The 19,189-nt window shown below is 47.4% G+C and overlaps 1 protein-coding gene across 1 annotated transcript in view; it reads right to left on the bottom strand.

Annotated features, from left to right (window-relative positions):
- The window catches only part of ISM1 (isthmin 1), a 40,138-nt gene extending 36,756 nt beyond the window's left edge, over positions 1-3,382 (bottom strand). The window contains exons 1-2 of the mRNA XM_080408512.1: positions 3,269-3,382; positions 2,097-2,605 (exon numbers count right to left, since the gene is read on the bottom strand). Of these exons, the coding sequence (XP_080264638.1) occupies positions 2,097-2,605; positions 3,269-3,278 (519 nt within the window). The 5' untranslated portion in view covers positions 3,279-3,382. The remainder of the gene's footprint in view (positions 1-2,096; positions 2,606-3,268) is intronic.
- Positions 3,383-19,189: the final 15,807 nt, after the last annotated feature.

Below are 19,189 nucleotides of genomic sequence, written 5' to 3'. Positions count from 1 at the left end.
TTTTTCAGCATAAGTGATAGCAACACGAGAGATTTCTACTTGCTTATGCCAGCAAATCTCGGTTTGTGCAGTTTTGCTTTCCACATTGATTCTTTACCTGGGAATGCAATGCACTAGGATTTTGCATTTCACTTCAGTATGTGACACGATAACAGCCCAAGAAATGCCAAAATCTGGAGTGCAAACTTGCCATCATGATCTATATTGTGATGCTCTGAATGGAAGCATCTGCCTGCCAGAGTACAATTTTCTAAAGCAGGTTACAGTATTTTCCAGCTAGCAATAGAATCCATGAAAGTTATAAAACCAAAAAACTGATAGACTTCCATCTGTTTAACTGATTGCTCTAATCAATATACTTTCCTCCCATAATGTCTTGTACAGACACGCTCTGTCAAATACATAACTGCAGAATCAATTCAGTTGGGAAGTATATAAAAACTTCAATTCTACAAATGGCAAAACACGATGAAAACACGAACTGCTAAAGCTATCATGATGCCTAAAGGCACAAAGTTTTATTAAGTTATCTGCAAAAAAAACACCGGACAGAAAAAAATTCTTGAAGTCAACAATCAACAGATTTTCACCAGACAGCCAAGTACAATGATAATGCTCTGAGATAATTATCTGAAGATGATTTTCCTCTTGTTTCACCCTAACCTTACAAGAGTCCTCTAAAAAGAGTGCCTCTGGGAAATGGCATCACCCAGAGTTCCCACTTGCCCAGATGTTTCCCTCATTATGTTATAAGCCTGTCAGGAAAAGGCAAATTCAGGGTTATTCTAATGATAGCAAACACCTCATAAAAAACCTCTCCAAATTTACTTTTCCAAGGAACATCATTTTTAAAGGCATTTCAAGTGCCCATGAGGAAAGAAAGCATCATTTATAAAACATTATTACCAGAAATCTTGAAGATATTAAAGAAAACATCCTGGAATGTCAAGCCAGTGATAAAACTGCAGCTCAAAGACAGACAGCATCACGGGGCCTTACCCAAAGCGCGCGGCCGAGCACTGCCAAGCAGGACTCCCACCAAGTTCAACAGGAGGTTTTCCGAGTTAAGAGGACCCGATTCCGGTCTGTGCCCGGGCTGTGGAGCCTGCGGATCCGGGACCCCTCCTGCAGCCGGTGGTTTCACTTTGTGGGCCACCGGCTGGGGATCCCGGGCCGACAGCGATCCTCACTGCCTGCGCTCTGCTTATTTTTCCTCACGCTTTATAGAAGGGTGCTCTGCAGGTGCTACGGGGTCTTTCTGAGACGGTAAAGGGGTTTACATAAATTTACGGCGATAATAATTACACACTTTCTGTCAGTTCTTTGCAAGATCTGGTGGTTGATTTTTCTTTAATACCTGGCTACGGGGAAACAGGTTGGTCAGGGCACATGCGGCTGCCCTGAGATTCACAACCCTTGCCTGGGGATTCTGATGATCCTGCAGCTTTTACCACTGTCTCCAGCCATTTTACACTAACGGCGAGATGTGATACTGAACGAGAGAGAAACACCTGCGAAAATAAGGCAGCGGAACAAGAAAGTCCTTTACCTCTGCCGGAGAGAATTCCCTGATGGTTTCACGGCACTGGAACGGCCTGGCCGGGCCACAAGCACCTGCCACCCCACGGTTCCGGGCTGTTTCAGGAGCGCGTGTCCCCACCTCCCGGCCCTTTCCCCGGCAAGCCAGGCGTTCGGCTCCCCCGCGCCCCGGCACCGCTCCGCCCGCCGGTGCCCGGGCCGCGCCGCCAGGTGCGAGCGGGACCAGGGCCGATGGCGGCCGCCACCTGCGCGCGGCTCCTCCCAGCGCGGCCCCTCAGCGGGGGGCAGGGCCGCCCCCGCGCGCAGGGAACCCCGCGAGCGGGGGAACGCCGGCGGCGGCGCCCGATGGTGCCTCGGGGCCGGCGGCAGGTGCGGGGCGCGGGCTCCCGGCAGCGCGGCCGGCCCCGTCCCCCCGCTGCCGGTGCCGGTGCCCGGCCGCCCCCGCCCGCCGCGCCGGCCCGGGGAGGGGGGGAACGCGGGCGGAGAGCGCCCGTCGGCCGCGCGCGAGGGAGCGGCCGTTGGTCGCGCGCGGGCGGGGGGGGCGGGGCGGCACTCACCTGCCGCTGGCTGTGGTTGCCGGCGCCCGTGGGGGCGTGGGGCTCGCCGCCGCCGCGCAGCACGGTGATGTGCAAGGTGAGCAGGAGCAGCCCCAGCAGCAGCAGCAGCTCGGCCGCCAGCCGCACCATCCTCTTGAGCCGGGCGGCTTTAGGGCCCCGCGGCGGCGGCGGCCGTGGAGGAGGCGGAGGAGGAGGAGGAGCCGCGGCGGCCGCCGCCGCCGGGGCCGCCGCCGCCGCCGCCGGGGCGGCCCCGGCCCCAGGGCCGGCTGCGGCAGCCGCGGGACGGGCGGCGGGGACCGCGCCGCTCTCGGCGTCGGCGGGGCGGGCGGCGGGCGCGGGGCAGCGGCGGCAGCAGCAGCAGCAGCAGCGGGGGCCGCCACACCACGGCGGAGCCACGTCGGGGCGGGACGCCGCGGCGGCGGCGAGAGTCCCGGCGCTGCCCGGCTGCGGCGGGGGGCGGCAGGTAGCCGCGACGGGGCCGCGGGCCGGCGGCGTCTCTGCGGGCAGCCCTGCAACCCAGAGGCACCGTGGGCCGTCGGAGGGAGGGAGGGAGGGAGGGAGCGGGCGGGCCGAGCCGCCGCCGCCTCGGGGAGCCGCGGGCCGGCGGAGAGCAGCGGGGCTCGGCTGCCGACGGGGAGACGCTGCGAGGACGGGGGGAGCCGGGAGCGTGTGTGCGAGCGAGAGGGAGCAGGGCGGGAGAGGCGGGGGGGAGGCTGGGGACGACTCTCACATGGCGGGGAAGCCGGGACGCTCCGAGGGGAGGAGAGAGCTTGGGGCTATCGCCTCCCTCCTCGCGAGGGGATGGGGGTGGCCCCTGGACCAGCTCCCCCCCCCCCGTCCCCCCCCGCCGTGTCCTCGCCCGCCCCGCGGCTCCCCCCTCCCCTCAGGACGCCCGTCGAAGCGTCGCCCCGGCCGGCCTGCCCGGCCCCTCGCGGCGGGGACGTGCGGCAGCGGGGCCGCACCGCGACCCCCGCCGGCTCCCAGCCCTCGACGGGGCGGCTGCGAGTGCCCCTTGGGGGAAGAGGGGCAGATCGCTGCTTCCTCCCAACCCCCCTTCCTCCTCCTCCTCCTCCTCCTCCTCTCTGTCCCCCGGCCCAGCCGTGGGAAATGGGGCGGGGGCGCGAGGGGCAGCAGAAAGCTTCAGCTGCCTGCCCTCCCTCGGGGCTGGATACCTGGCTCCATCTCTCCTCTCTCTTCCCTCCAGCGGCCCTAGGGCTGGCAGGGGCAGCGCCGCACTCTCTCCTGCCACCGTGCGTGCGTGTTTGCAGGCGGCGGGCTCTCCTCCCGGCTCCCGCTGCTGCTCCCACACTGACTTTCTCGCCCCCTCGCTCTGTGTCGGGAGAGGTGCGTGTCGGATGCTTTTATACTGCCCTGCCTCCCTCCTCTGCTGTCCTCCCCCCCTCCTTTCCCTTCTCCCTCTTCGCAGCTCCTGCTGCAGCCTAGCGTTGCCCCCCTACCCCCGCTCCCCCCCTCCCTGTGCCGACCTGCCCCCCCCCGCTCCCCCCGGTTTGCCCGGGACCCTCCCGCGGCACCGCGCCCCGGCGCGCTCCCGGCTGCACCTTGCGTGGGGTTTGCGCCGCCGTTGCGCCGGGACGCGCTGAGCTGCCGTGGCCGTGTCCCCTGCGGCGGGGCTGTGCGGCACCGGGGGCTCGGGCCGCTGGGGTCTTACACTCCTCACTGCTGTTTCCCATCCTCCTGGTTGCTGGCTGTGTAAGTACGATGGAAAAAAACTTTCTCTCTCAGATGGAAGGCCTCCAAATTTCAAATTAACGTGATTTTGAAAATAATGAAAATGGGGGCTGGATTCTCGCTTGCTGTAAATCGGTATCGTTGCATCCAGTCTGGTGGAGCCAAATGCTGAAGATGCAGCTCAGTGTAACAGCTCAAATAAACATAAATAAAATCACCTAACAAGAAACATGAGTTTTGGAATCTTTGTCGTCGTTCTTCCACAATTGGGAACGTTATATGTAAAAATGAGGATACAAGCGATCAGGGCCTGTGCCAGTGTGTGCCAGCCAGGAGACTGAATTGGTATCAGAACGCCTAAACGGACAAACAGGGGGGAAAAGTGTTCGCCAGCCAAAATGGTTTCAGTCTGAGGCCGATGTCCTCAGATGGGAAGGTGAGCTGCGGTGCCAGCAGGGGCTGGGGTGCCTTGTGGGAGCCTCTGCCCGTGGAAGCTGGCAGATATGGGGTGCGAGGAGAGTTGGAGCTCGTGGGAGGTTTCTCAGAGGGCTTGGTGTGCCTGAAGGCTGTGGTTACAAATGAGTCAAAACGATGCCTCGTACCCTTTCAGTCACATAGGCTTCCCTTCCAGCAATAACCACTGTAAATTATTAACCATCAGGCAGGAATATGGGTAAAATAATTGCACTGCAGTATTGTCAAGATGTGACCAAAAGCCCCAAACCCAAAACCTTCAGATTTCAGGATTTTTAATCTGCAGACATGTTCCACGTTAGCACTGCAGTAGGAGCGATCGATGCTGATGACCGGGCAGGATAGGGACTCTCATGGGCTGCCCCGAGCATGTTACAGCGAGGTACGACCCCTCTGCCTCATGAAACCACTCATTGATAAATACACGGTATCACACCGATGCTCTCGGTTACGCGGCAAACCATACAGAGCTATTCAATATTACATAAAACCGTAACTGCCTGTGAGACCATCACGTGGTTTTTAAAAAAATGTGTTGTTTTTTTTTTAACCCAAACATCCCTTGGGCTAATCAAAATACTGAGAAGATAAAAACACTGATGTACTTCAGATGTCACTGCTTGGCCTGGGCTCTCCTCCTGCCGCCATTGCTGTGATCGGGGCGGCCGGCAGCTGCACCCCTGCGCAGGCATGCCAGCGGCAGAGGGCATGGCACGGAGCGGTTAAGGTGGCAGGCTTGTGGAGGTGGGCAGTGAAGAGGCAGGAGAACTGTCCTCCAGGTTTGCCAAAGTCTGACCCTACCTAGTGGCTGTCGGTGGATGCCGGCTGTTGAAGAAAAATGGAAACCTGGCACGTGAGTTCTGGATTTCAGAGCTTAATAGCACAAATCGACAGCCAGAGCGAGACTGAAGGCTTGTAATGCGAAACAGTCCAAGTGACAGCCTGGTGAAAAACACACACATGGATCTGCCGCCGAGCTCTGGGTAATGTAAGTTCTCCCTCGCCTTATGAAAGAGACTGAACCAAAAGACATCTTTAATCCAGATGAGATGGGCCTGTGCTGGTGCGTGTTTCCTTGTGGGACGTGAAGTTTTATGCATTAAGCTGTTGTACGAAGATAGCGAGGGACAGAGCAATGCTACTATTAGCAGTGAGCGGATGGCGACAAGAAACCAAAGCCTCTTCCCACTTGAAAAAGTCAGCGTAAAAGCGGCACTTGGGTATGGTGATACTGCCTGCGTGGCTGCGCTGAGGGCGACTGGAGAGAAGAGTGTGCACACGCGTGCGCTGTAGATGCCAATTTAAATTCACAAACACTGTTAAATCAGCAGATGACTTCATCGATGAATCCAGGCGGCTGAATCACAACTAGGGGAGATGGACTTAAAAGCAAAGGGAAAAGCTCTCTTTTCCTGGCTGGGTGAACACTTGCTCCAGCAGCTACCATCTGGTCCCTAGAAAATGAAGTCAGGGTTTGCCTGGGGCAGGAGATCCACCGGTAGCCTGGGGGGGGATGCTGCTCCTGGGCTGTGGTTATGGGCACCCAGCAGGGAGGTGAATCAGCAGCTGGGTCTGGCGGTGGTGCTGGGGTAAGGGAGGTGTGTGTTCCTTTGATAGCTCCTTCCCTGTGAAGGTTCACAGCTCACACCTCACGCTTCTACCCCCAGCTTTCACCTTCCATTTCTCTTCCCTCCAGACTCGGCTCATGTGCACTCCCAGCCTCTTGCCAGTGCCAGGGGAAATGCGCCGCTCTTCAAAACAGGGTTAAATTCACACATTTGATGTGGCATTTGTGACACGACAAGTGCAGTACATGATCAGGTAGTGTAGCTCAGCTGAATGTGAGGAGTCAGTAAGCCATGGTAGCTCATCTCCTGATGTCCTGCCTCTTTCGAGCCCTGCAGATCCTATGTTCCTCATTGCAGTTTCAAAAGAGGGTTGTGGTATCCATGTTGCAGCCCCTACCACATGGTGAGGTGTTTCAGGGGTCTGTTGGTTCCAGTCATGGTGCTTCTAGATGAAGGGCTCCATGGTCTCCCTTACACTAGCCTGTCAACAAAACCACACATTTGTCCATGGCCACCGTGCCACCTTCAGTGCTCAAGGCCAAGAAACTGTGTCCAGGGCTGAATTTGCAATATCCTGGCTGGCAGGTCCTGCTGGTGGTGTTCCTGTCTCCTGCTGTGGCCATCACGGCTGAGCACACCACATGCTGTCCATTGCACTGTCTAGGGCCAACCCCACTACATCAATGTGCAGGTACGTACACTTGGTATTATGAGACCAGAAAAACAAAATATTGCCTGAGACACAGCACTTTACAGATTCTGGGTGGTCCTAGTGACCGAAATGAATCGATTGTACCTGGTCAAGTGTGAAAAATCCTCATTTTGGATGAGTGCCACCAGGTGACATTCTTCAATGCCAGTGTGAAGAATTACTGGATAAAGAGAGGAGAGAGAAGAAAATAAAGAATGATATAACATAACATAACATAACGTAACGTAACATAACATAACACGAGTCACTTTATATGCGTTATCTCAGAAATGAGGAGGATGTAGAGGTAGGAGGACCACTGGGTTTTATGTCAGAACATCATGGTTCACTTGGGTCCTGCACCCCAGTTGTCCCAGCAGTTAAAAGACGTGGTGCTTACCCCTTTATTGTCAGTCCTGGTATTGCTCCAGGACTGTGGAGACACCCCATCTGTAAGACCAGTAGCTTTTCAGAGGACCATAGCTGGCAGAGTCCCATCTGCCCTCACTCGCTCCTGCCTGCACCCGCTCCCAGGATGCTGCTGTTTTATCTTTAAGCCTAGGGGTTGCTTTAAAATTATCTGAGATGAAAACCTGGCTCCACTGAAGTCGTTGGCAAAGCTCCCATTGACTTCAGAGGAGCCAGGATTTCACCCTAAGATGCTTTGTAGATTATTGGTGAATGGAAAGCATACGTCTGGCTTCTTGAGGGTTATTATTGTTGGTGGTGACCTCTGCTCTGACAAGCATTGAGCAAGACTGGGTTGAGACAGATGGCTAAAGCTTTCCCTGTCTCTTCCCCTGCTTCCTCACAGGGGCTTTGCTTTACGGCTCATCATCTTGGATGCTGCTTATCAAGAAATACCTTCCCGTCGCCTGCCGGTGGAATTTAATGCCTGTTTGCCCACATTCCCCTTCCCCCAACGCCAGCAGATCAGCAGATAGGAGTCAGAATGGCTGATTAGCTTCTAGCTCCAACCTCTTAGCTATAAGCTGCAAATGCACACACAAGGGTCTTCTCTTAAAAAAAAAAAAAAAAAAAAAAAAAGGAAAAAAAAGAATAACTTTCCCCTGCAGGCAACCTAAGTCTTTCTGTGATGCACGGTTCCTTTATCCTAATGAATTACAACTTGAATAGTAGCCACCCTCTTTTAAAAAGAACTGATTAGCTTAAAGTTCTCCATTTTCCTGCTTCTCCTAGACTGGTGCCTTCCTTCCCATCTACATGTTTTGCCACCAACTGGGCCTAAAGGCTGGGTCAAGATTTCTGAATTCTGCAGCACCTTGTGTGACAGACTGGAAATGTAGCGGCCACTTTATTAAAACCTGAAGCAAAAGTGGAAACGTATAGTGAGTAGTCTATATTACGGAACATGGAAACAGAGAAAACAGTCCAGCCCAGTTTCCCGCCTGTTATTTGTTTCTTTTTAATAATGAATTCTGTTTATTTTACACTCCACCACATTTTCACTTGTCAATACACAGCACATTTTTGCACTGATGATGTGCATGCAACTGCACTGTAGCATTTGCCAAGATGTGGCAGTACGGGACTGTGGGCATCAGCACGCCGGGAAACATTTTTCAGAAGTGCCCAAAGAGCCTAAATTCTGCTGACTTTCATAAGAGCTTGCCACAAGGCAATTTTTGCCTCTTTAGAGAAATACAGTGAAACCAGCAACCCCCTTTCCTTGGAACACAGTTTTATCTCCGCAGAAGTGCCTGGGTTGGTTTAGCTGAGACAAGTACTACAAATGGAGTCAAGGCTCAGACACCTGATTGAGTTACCTTGGTTCAGTGTGTTGCAGCACATCAGCTGAGGCGAGTGCTTTCTTGGTGGTTTTTCTGGCTGCGGTGCCAGCCATGTGGCCGAGCTGGCCCCCTTGGCCTGGAGCAGGGAGGCAGCCCCACGTTTTGGCAGCAGTGAGCCATTAAATTGGCTCATCCCTAAAACTGGCTCAGCCAAATATATCATTAAATTTAAATTATTACATACAGTAATGAAAAATGTGGCAGCTCACCCTGTGTGTACCTACACAAGCCGTCTGTGCGGCGGTGGGTACTGCAGAGAAGGAGCTTTACACGAACATGTCTGGTAGGAGCTAGGAGCAGAATGAGGAGGTGGCCCTGGTCCAGCTGACGGGTCAAAAAGTTGTAAATCACCGTAAAGGGTTGTGTGACCTGAGGGTTGAGCTGGCTGATCATTCTAACAAATCTTATCCTATGTTCAGCAGCTCAGCAGATAAGCAGCCTTTCTGACTGTGAAAAAAATAAAGAAATAAACAGAGCAATTCACACCTTTCACACCTATGGTTTTCAACCCTTCACTTCTGCAGAGAAAATATCACATTACCAGCTTGCATTTGGCTTTTTTTTCTAAGAATCTTACACACACACACACACACACACACCCCTCCCCCGACTCTGGAGATCATGAACTTAATTAAACAAAAAGAATCAGAAAGCCAGCTGAGTAGCTGAAGGACAGCTCTGCAGCACGGAAAGGAAAGGAGGATTTCACAGCAAATGCTGTGATGGTGAGTGAGATGATGGGCTGACTGTCTTCTAAAAAAAGAGCTTAGCTGTCTCTGTTGCAGGGAGGCTTTTGTTCCCACAGAGAAGGTAAAGAAAATATAGCTCATTTCTCGATGGCCTCAGATGATAAGTGTCACCTGGCTTCACTTAGGTGATTTAACGCTGGAGCACTGCCTGTGCAAGGTGACTCAGACTCCTGCTAGTGCGTGCTACACTGGCACAGGTAAGGAACTCCGTAGTCTAGTTATGACTTCTGGATACGGGCTTTATTTTATTGTTCTTACTAAATCGGTTCCTCTATTTGATAGCCAATGCTCTGGATTTCCTAGCATCTTTGTGCAGTGCTTTGTCAAGTCAAAACAGTGCCGCATGAATAAACCATTTGGTTTTGAAACCTGCATAAATGCCTGTAATACTAGAGTGTTGAATTTACACTGAGGTTTCTCAGCTCAGTTTTGAGCCAGTGCTTTAGGAGCTAGGTAGTATTAGTGATAAATGTCCTTTTATCTTGCATAACAGAATCTCCAGCGAATGCTTCCAGATAAATACTCCACACCATGTACTGAAGCAAGTGGAAAAATGCCACAGTCCTGTCATTACAGAGGGGCTTTATTCCACAAAGGTGCAGAAACGTGGACAGCAAGGGCAGGTTTTTCCCTGCCATTCACCTCTTTCTCCGAGGCCCAGTGGTAACCCAAATCTGAGCACGATGACAAATGCTGTATTCCCTGCAGAGATGTCTGAAGGATCTCCAACAGTCTTTTAAAACATGTACATTTGCTGAGATGTAGGGAAAAAACGCTCTTACAGGAAGTAAATCTTGCTTCTGTAGGGACTGTGACAACACGCTCAGTGAAGGCACCTCTGTTGCCCAGCCATTTGGCATGCTCTTAGAGAGAGAAACAGCGAGAATAGGCTCATAGTTATTACTGCAGGTGAAGGAAATAACTTAAACTAGCACGTGTCCCTTCGCTCACTGTTTTTTTATTAAGTTGCTGAGGTCCCAGATTAATTTCTGCTGCACTAAGGGTGGGCAGTTGGATTAGATGCTCCTTCCACCAGTGCTGAAGTGTAGGCTGGTTTTTTGTGTCCTCCCTCGGTGCAGCTTTTAACATACCGGTGCCCACGTTTGCCATACCCTAGCACCTACAATGGTAATCATAACACTAAATAGTGATAGACTCCCTGGGGAATGTCCCAGCTAGTAAAGGACAGGAATAATTTGAAATGTGCCTTTAAAGAGGATGATATTATGTCAAAGAAAGCATCAGAGAAAGAAAACAGGGTATCTGGGGCCTCTCATCTAAAGTATTTAATTCCAAGAAAAATATTCTCTGCTACCCAACTTCAAGCACACTGTCTGGCAAACAAATGTGCACATTGCTGGTTCTCTCAAGCCCAGTTTGGACAGCAACAGCTTCACCTACTGTCCATGGTGGGATGGTAAAGTCCCAGTGGATCTGGATGGGATGGTCAGAGCACAGAGAGAAGCTGCAGAAAGGTGCCCAGAGAGCCTTTGCAGCAGACCTGACGCCTGGAGCATGCCAGCGAGTTCTGCGGAGAAAGCACAGCCACCAGGTTCTGGGGAAACCACATGAACCTCTCTCCTGGTCCTGCCAGAGACAGAGGTTTTGGAGAAAGTGCTGTGACTGACCGGGTACACAGGGCTGGGCTGGCTGGATGCTCCTCTTCACCCGGCTGTGGTGGGTTTACAGCAGTGCTCAGCACTTGTGAGAAAGGGAGGGAGGGAGAAGAGTTTGAATGTGCAACACTTGGGTACACATGACAGAAAATCGCTAAAGATCAAAGCACGTGTTTATTCAAGGCAGCTGACCTGTCTGTAGAAGATTTTCACTCTTCTGGTACCCTGAAGACAACAGCAAATTTGAAACAAAACAGCATGGAAAAAGCACTACCTGGAGCTCCACATTGCTGCCCGAGGCAGTTATTTTCTGCTAATCAACAACTGGGATTTTTCTTCTCTATTTATTGATGACATCTTCATACAGTCAGAATTGGCTTCAGGAGGTGGTGCAACCTGACACAAATCCTATGGGAAGCTTTAGAAACACTGAAACAAAAGAGGGGCAAGTGCCACTGAGTAACAACACAGCCCCATCTGATCAAGCTCAGCCTTTATCTTTCCATCACACCGGCTATAATAATTAATTTTATGCACCTATATCACATAATCATTTATACCTTTCCTGTGCATCTTCTTATAGATAATATCATTCTTTTAAAACGTGGGGTGTGGGAGCTTGTTGTTGCTATTGAAGCTACTAGTGGTGATTTTTTTTCTGGACAGTCCATCAGTCTGGTCAAATGGCAGGGTGTTTGGGCCAGCCTCTTGCCAGTTTAGTTCCAGAGTTGCCTCTTCACAAGGTTAAAAACAGCTGAGGCTGTCCCTAGCACTCATCAGCCTTAAAGCAGGTGGTTGATAAGATTATTGGCTCAAGAAAATAGGAAAATTGTGGCTGGGCCTACTGTAAAAAGAAATACTTTTCAATGATTTACAAATAAATGGACTTCAGTGCAGGCAGGATCAGACCCTTGTGTGTGAAGAGTGTTTCTACTGTATATGGAGACAATAGAGAGATCTTTTTTAAACAAGAAACAACTTGAAACAGAATGAGAAATGAAGGGGGGTGGGGGGGCAAATTAACCCTTTTTTGACTTCTGGTACTTAACCTCAAGAACCTCAAGTAGCTTTTTAGTAGATCCCTGGGGGAGTTAGTCTGTAAAATGCTACAATTTACAAGTGGGTTTAACTACAACATGGTGCTTTTCAACCACAGACAGACAGGAAAAGATCCAATTGACACCTGCTTCAGACAACAAATGGGGCACAAAAGATGAAACTCATTTCAAAGGGTCTATTTGTTTGTCCCTTGTCATGGATTAAACCAGGGGGCCACTATTTCAGAATGGATTTTGCTCCCATTTCAGTAAATGGAAAAAAAGCTTATTTGTGTGAGTAAAGCAGAAATGGTCCTTGGCGAGGAAAGGAGTTGGTTGTTGCTGAAGTTTTACTGACAATTCTGTAGTAAGTGAGGATATAGTACTTCTGAAATGCTCGATTTGCAAGCCAGATGTTTGAAATATGAATATTCACACTTGCAGAACTTTAAACAGACCGATGAAAGTTTACTGAAAAACAATTGGGAATACAAGAATTTTTTTAAGAATGTAAAGTACCACAGTGCTTTTTAAAAATAGGTTTTTCATTTACTTGATTCAAGTCTAACTCGATTTAGAAAATTCTTCCTGTCTAAAGCAATTTCTTCCTGTCTAAAGCAATTTCTGTGTGTGCATGTAAGAACAGAGAAAAACTGCTGAAATTATGCTTTTTAGAAATTCAAACCAAACTGGGGAAAAAAAAAAAAGAAAAAAGAAGACTACCTCATTGCCAGTAGTTTCATTAAAGAACATAATGACACGCTGAAGTGAAAACTTCAAATCATTGATATGCTTAAAGAACCCCCCTGCACAAACTGTTAGAGGGCTCCCGTAAACACGTGCATGCCTTTGCACTTTCTGTTTTGGGCCCAGCAAGTTGCGCTCCCTGGGTGCGGGTGAGGCTGTGAGCAGCTCAGCTGCAACCCAGCTCTGCCTGCCCAAAGGAAAAGAAAAGAAAAAAAAAAAAAAAAAAAAAAAGCCTGACATGAACATTTTGGCAGCTCTTTGTTTCAAAAAGAACAGAACTTTGTCTCCTGCTTGCTGTCCTTTGATTTTTCATGGATGTGGTGGTGGATGGAGTTTCCAAATCCCTGTCCCTGCCAAACAGCAAGCCAGGTTTTGTCCTCAGATACCTGCCTTTAATCCCCTGGAGTTGCACTGAGTTTGCTCCACACATAAGCTTTTGCCTGTGTATTTAATCACTGGGCGGGGGGTGTGGTGGTTAAAGCCCGGACTGTTATCCGCTGTTCTGCTCTTATGATTAATCTCACAATCACTTCCTTTTTCTTGAAGCCTTCGAATTTCAAGCTCCATGAGAGCATTAAGTTAGCGGGATATTTTTTATACTTGCATTTCTGATGTTGACGTATATGGAGGAAATAACATGGCAAAGAGGCTCCGAAGCAGAAGACCCTGGTAGCTGCAGATGTCAACTGCCAGCTCCTTGGCTCTGAGCGCTTGCAGCCAGCAGTGCTGGCGAGCCTGTCTCAGAGAGGCCTAGAAGCTGCGTTTGGGAGTCTTGCCCACGGTGGTGTTTGCCACTGCAGAGTACCCATAGTTTGGAGGCCACTACCATCAGATGAAGCGTCAGAAGCTAGACTGCATAGACAACTTATGAGCAGCCAAACCCACAACACATTGTGTGTAACAGAGCACCAGTTCCAAGGCACACATGCAAAGGAGGTGATGGTGCACAGGGGAGTGCTAACTCCAAATTTCCTGCCTTTTGTAGTGAGTACCATGTCCCCTCCAACAATGCTAAAATGCCATTAACAAATAAATTTGTGTTAAATGCTAGTTTTTAGCATGCATTTACTGAAATGCTTTAAATTTGCTTTCTGCTCTTTTAACTCCAGGTGGTTCCCTGAAGCTAAAGGATGCAGGGTTTTTGTATAAGTTTGACCCTTCTGATATACTTAAATACTGTGGTGCAACTGCCCCCCTCTCTGCAGGTAGACATGATGCAAACGTAGTGTGTTCCAATCTGCAGGAATAATATATATCAGAATAAAGCACCTTCTGCTATTAACCTCCTCTTCATTAGGGCTTTCAGTAATTTGACAATTTCAATTAAAAAATCATAGCCCTTAACTGAAATAGATAAAAAAAATCTATGCGTAAACCAGATATAGGATACAAAAGGCATGGAAGGCATGACCGTTCCTGGCTAATAATACAATTTGAGATATTAGATCTGAAGAGATCAATTGGATGTGTGTGTAAAACTAAAAGCTGCTCATTGTTGGTACATTAGATGACAAAAATGTTAGCAATGGTTAAGGGTGCTGAGCCTGAACTGTGCACCCCAGGAACCCCAAAAACACTCAGCTATGTTATACCATTGCCAGATAAACTAATTTAAACCAGACAGCATTTAGCATCTTGGGGAAAAACGAATGTGTAAACGTTTAAATTTCTCTGTTTTGTCTCCTTCTTGTGATCATAAAGGCTTCAATATCTTTTCAATTGAGGTAAGTATGGCAGTTTTAATTCTGTCTGTAGAAAACACGTAGAAATCCTTTTGGAAGGAGTTAGATTACAAACAGTTCTGGTTCATGTAGTGCAGTGGTTGTATCTATAATGGCATCTACTTATTGTAGAAAACAGTACCAAGCAAAATAGTTGATATGATTGTTAAAGAATTAGAGGACTTGCAAGCACAACATGAAAAGAGATATGATACCTCTCAAGTTCACTAGCATTCTTCGACTCTTTCAGCAAAATAACAGACAAAGCTTCTGTGACCTTGCAGAAGGATTCTTACTAGAGATTATTAAATGAGCTGAACAATCGTGGTTGAAAGGGCAAAATTCTACCACTGACTGAAAATTATTTAAACAGTAAAATTAAAAAATAGTAGAATAATACACACACACGTGTGTGTGTGTCTATACATACATATACAAAAAATGAGAAGTGAACTTCTAAATTTGGCAGATAAGACAAAACTGATAAAGCTAAACAAAGCTGAAGGAAAATAGGAACAAACTTCATTCCAAATAGACAATGCAACAATGAAGAAAGTCAGTAGAAAACTGTAGAGAAATGATGTCGCAGAAATGTTCCCATGCATTGCTTGATGATAAGGGAACCTTACTAACCTGGGTGCCTGCGTGGACGATCGATGGTTGCTTGGGCAGAAGTGTTCAGAAAAAAAGTCTGTGAAGGATAGGGAGAAAATAATGATGAAAATATCTTGCTGTCATTTCAGTTAGTGTTATAAGTGATAAATCTATATCAAAACTAAAAACCAATAGATGAAAAATTTCACAAAATTTGACAACCAGGGTCAAGGGAACTTTCCTATGTGAGAAGAGACCTAGAAGGACCAAAAGGAAGGAAAGGAGCAGGCGTACAAGTGGACAGAATAATGTCTAGTTAAAATAGCAACTAGTTTCCACAAAGGGAAATGTCCTGTTCTGTACTATTGGACAGAGATAATGCAGCATTATTAAATGACACGTCTTGAAAGCAAAAAGAAGTATGCTTTTTAATAAATTATGCCTAGCACCATAGAAATGAGAAGTGGGTTTCAGACAGAAAAGTGCTGAAACCAGAAGAGCAAAGAATTCCTCCACAAATCTAAACCAAAACCTTTCCCACAGATAGCCTAACATTAGCAATATCAGTGCCCTTCCATCTAGGTTTTGATGTGGACTGCTGCATTTTTTTCAGCAGACATATGTATCCCCGTGCAGTTCCTAAGCCTACTGACAATACATTTGCTTCCTGTTGCTGCCCCGCAGACTCATAAGCTACAGGCTGAAAATCTCCTTTTTAAAGGTTTTCAACCCTCAGAGCTCAGGACACAGTCATCTCAAGACCAATTAAAAAAAAACAACTAGTGATGGGAATGCAAAGATTCTCCATTGGACTTAATTATCTAGGGTAAGGAGAAAACATCCCTTTCATCCAGGGATTGCGTAATTATCTATTATGTGCTACAGTCTTGGCTTTAAAATGAGTGACAAAACTCATATTTAATTAAACGAAAGAAGGATTTGACCCATGAGAGTTCAGACATTTTGAAGCATCTTATTTGCTGATCACTGACAAAAAGAACCTGGGAGAAACAGTTCAGTCCTTAGACAACATAATTGAAATGTCTGATAAGATGGTCTCTCAAAAAACCACCAACCAAACCAAACAACAAACCCGGGCTGATGCTGCCTGTCTCCACAGTGTACACATGCGTGTATGAGAGAAAGTAAGTTTACCTGGTGCCCAAAAGGCAGTCCAGGCCACACAGAAAATAAATTTTGTGTGTAATTTGGGAGTTTCCTTAGGCTCAGGAATACATATGCATGTGTGTGCATGTGTGATGTGTACGTATATATTTTAAGTAGAAGTAGAGTATAGGAAATACAGAAATAATCAACACTAAAAGGACTGGTCATGGTTATTGTTACAAATAAAGAAACCAGGCTCAGAAATCAGTTATAGTCTGTGTTAGGCTGGCAAACTGGATTTTAAATTAAGTATTAGCTCAAATTAGTTTCTAAAGTTATTTTTAGCCTCAACCTTGTGAAAAGAGCATGGGTCCACAAATGCATTCCCCTCAAGAATAAGTTAATGAGGGTGGGGTGTGTGGGAGGGAACAACCTAACCAATTCATTTAATGTGTGGAAGGAAACAAACTAAACAATTAACTTGAAGTAATAACTGAGGTAAATAATTTATAGCTTTGTTTTTGAAACATTTGTCATTAAAGTGTGATTTGCTTTTGCAATAAAATGCATGCATACACCAACAGTGCATGGGATAGTAGCCTGACGGAAGGGTTCAAATGCCCGCAGCATTCCTGGGTCCAGCCTGGAGCTGAGCGAGAGAGGAATTATTCACGAGAGCATTTTGGTGCAGCTGTGGTAGGCTCTGGCTCTCAAATGCCCCACAAAGGAACCTGCCTTTTCCCCTGCTCATTCAGAGAGGGCTTCGGGAGAGTCAGCCTCTGTGAGACCCCCCTGGAATCATTTTGGAAAGCTGTGCACCAGAAAAAAAGTAAAGAAAAGAATAATGCTATATTATATCTCTCTATATAAGTAATAATTCAATAATGCTCATACATTTTCACCAAATATAAGGGGAGGGAACCACTGAATGCACTAAATTTATTTGGCCTTCTGGTAGAAAATGGACCTGAGAAAGCACTTGTGTGACAGAACTCTAGTCTGTTTTCCCAGCTACATCAGCAGATCTTACAAAAAGGCAATAGTTCCTCTACAAACCTCCTGTCTCCTCTCTGTAGAGATAAAGATGACAAAAGGTTTGTGCAATTAAACATTATCACAATGTCCTTAGTCTGCAGTCATTTCAGTTAGGAGATGCTCCTTAGCTTTAGGGAAAAAAAAAAAAAAAAAAGGAAAAAAAGGGAGGGGAAAAAAAAAACCAGAAAAAAAGAGAAGAAAAAAAAGAAGGGAAAAAAAGGAGGAGGGGAAGAGAGTGATAAATGGGCCTACAGGGCTTTTTTGTTCTGGTTCATTCCCTGGCTCAAGAGGTCGCAGGCCAGTCACCTGGGTGCTGCAGCTCCCTAGGTCTACAGGTTGACGAACAAATTCCATCCTGGTAGGAGAGCAGACACACAGCACTTTGCTGCTTCTGCAGGATGGAGGCATTTTGGTCATTTTGTTAAGCTGACATAGGCAACAAATTGCTGCTGTGATGGTGAATTTGGCTCCCAGTTTGGAGGGGGCCCTTTGAGGGGTCTCCAGGACCATCTGTGGCCAACAGGGCCATGGAGCAAGGGCAGCTGGATCTCCGTGCTGATAAAGGGCCTGGAGGACTTAGCTGGCCCTTCCAGTTTGGGAGCTTCATTATTTATTTTTGTCATGCTAGATGGGAGGTATAAACATTTTTCCCTCATTTTACATGATTGCTTTGTTACATTGGATTTCCTCTACAATCCACTTAAAGGTTAAAATAAATGCACTCACTATGAAATCCAGAAAAGGGACTTAGTTAGCTGAAATGCAATGAATTGTATTTTTTGGCATGCTGAAGTCTGGGTTTCACCTCCCCACTCTATTTGTCCATGTGTGTATCTCTGACTATGGTCTTGATTTTCTTAAACTCGACAGAGAAGTTTATCTTTGGTTACTTCTACTGTGGACTACTGGCTTTGCCTCTTTTCAACCTACAGATCAAAGACACTATGTAAAAACAGTGCAATTATGACTAAAATAAACATTTTAAACTCTGTTACTGTGATTTCATCCAGATTTTTTTCTAGGTTTGTATTAACACTCATGTGACTCAATCAGCGTTGGTAGCAATAAAATACACATGATAATCCCCTGCTGATCCATCATTTGTACCCAGAAGACTTAAGCAGTGCAGCTTGTATTTTATTTCCTTTTTCTACTCTCTGTCAAAAGTACATGCCCTTACGAAATGTACATGTGATACTCAGAAATCAAAAGAACAGCTAATTAATTGCATCCCACCTCCTCATATGGAAAATGGATCTAAACTAGCATCTAAAACACAATGTGTTTGCTTTAAATAGCCAAACGCGGAGGGACTGGAGAGATCTGTGGGGAATTTTTGGCACCATATGAAGATTCTTTCAGCCCTCGAATCCCCCACCCTTGAATTCTGTGGTGGGTTAGTAGGGAAAGGATATAAAATTGTGGATTTTTTTTTAAAGGCTTTTCTCTTTGTTTTCTATTCTCTTTGGCTGCGTTCTTATATTTTAATACTGTATAATAGTAAGGAACAAGGAGGGTCATTCAAAAATATTTTTTAATCTTTATTAAAAACAGAACTGCCTTTTGCTGCCGCTGGACCACATTTACCTACAAAGTTCTGAAATGGCTGAAAGAACTGCAACCATAGCTTCTACTTAGGGGTTTTGAGGGGTGCCCACACAAGTCTGAACGACTGCTGGCAGTGGAGAATCCCAGTAACTCACTAAGTTTTTACATGGTGCTGACCACTTCAGTGTCAAGGCATTTCCCAGGGGTCCAAAATTAGATAGCAGCATTGCTCTTTTGCTTCTGAACAAAAAAGATGCTTTGCTTAGGCCTGACTTTTTCCACTTAGCCCTCCTTTCATTAAGGCATATTTAACTTTAATTCACCATGGTGGGACAGTAGGATGAATTTAAGGGTTTTGGTGAATGAGGAGGGGATTGCTCATGTATTAATAGCTATGAAGTGCCACAACAGCAAGAGACGGGATGAATGCTCCGTCTCAGCTGCGATGTGAGTCAGTTCTCTTGCTTTCAAGAGTACATGTACATTTGGGGCTTTTTATGGCTATATACATACTTGTACTTTCAGACTTAATTTTGCTGTCTGCACTAGAAAAAGGAACTCTAAAGGCCTGAATAAGGTTTCTGGAAGGAATGAGAGGGGCACAGGGAGTCTAAGTGTTTAGAACAGAAAGTTTAATAAATCAGAAGTATTAGGGCTGGCCCAGCCTATTCCAGTATGGGGGATGGAATGCCTGTATTTACTTTTC

Source organism: Falco punctatus (assembly GCF_963210335.1).
Source record: "Falco punctatus genome assembly, chromosome: 12".
NCBI lineage: Eukaryota > Metazoa > Chordata > Aves > Falconiformes > Falconidae > Falco > Falco punctatus.
The sequence above is the reverse complement of the archived record's forward strand: the minus strand, read 5'-3'. Positions and strand labels throughout refer to the sequence as shown.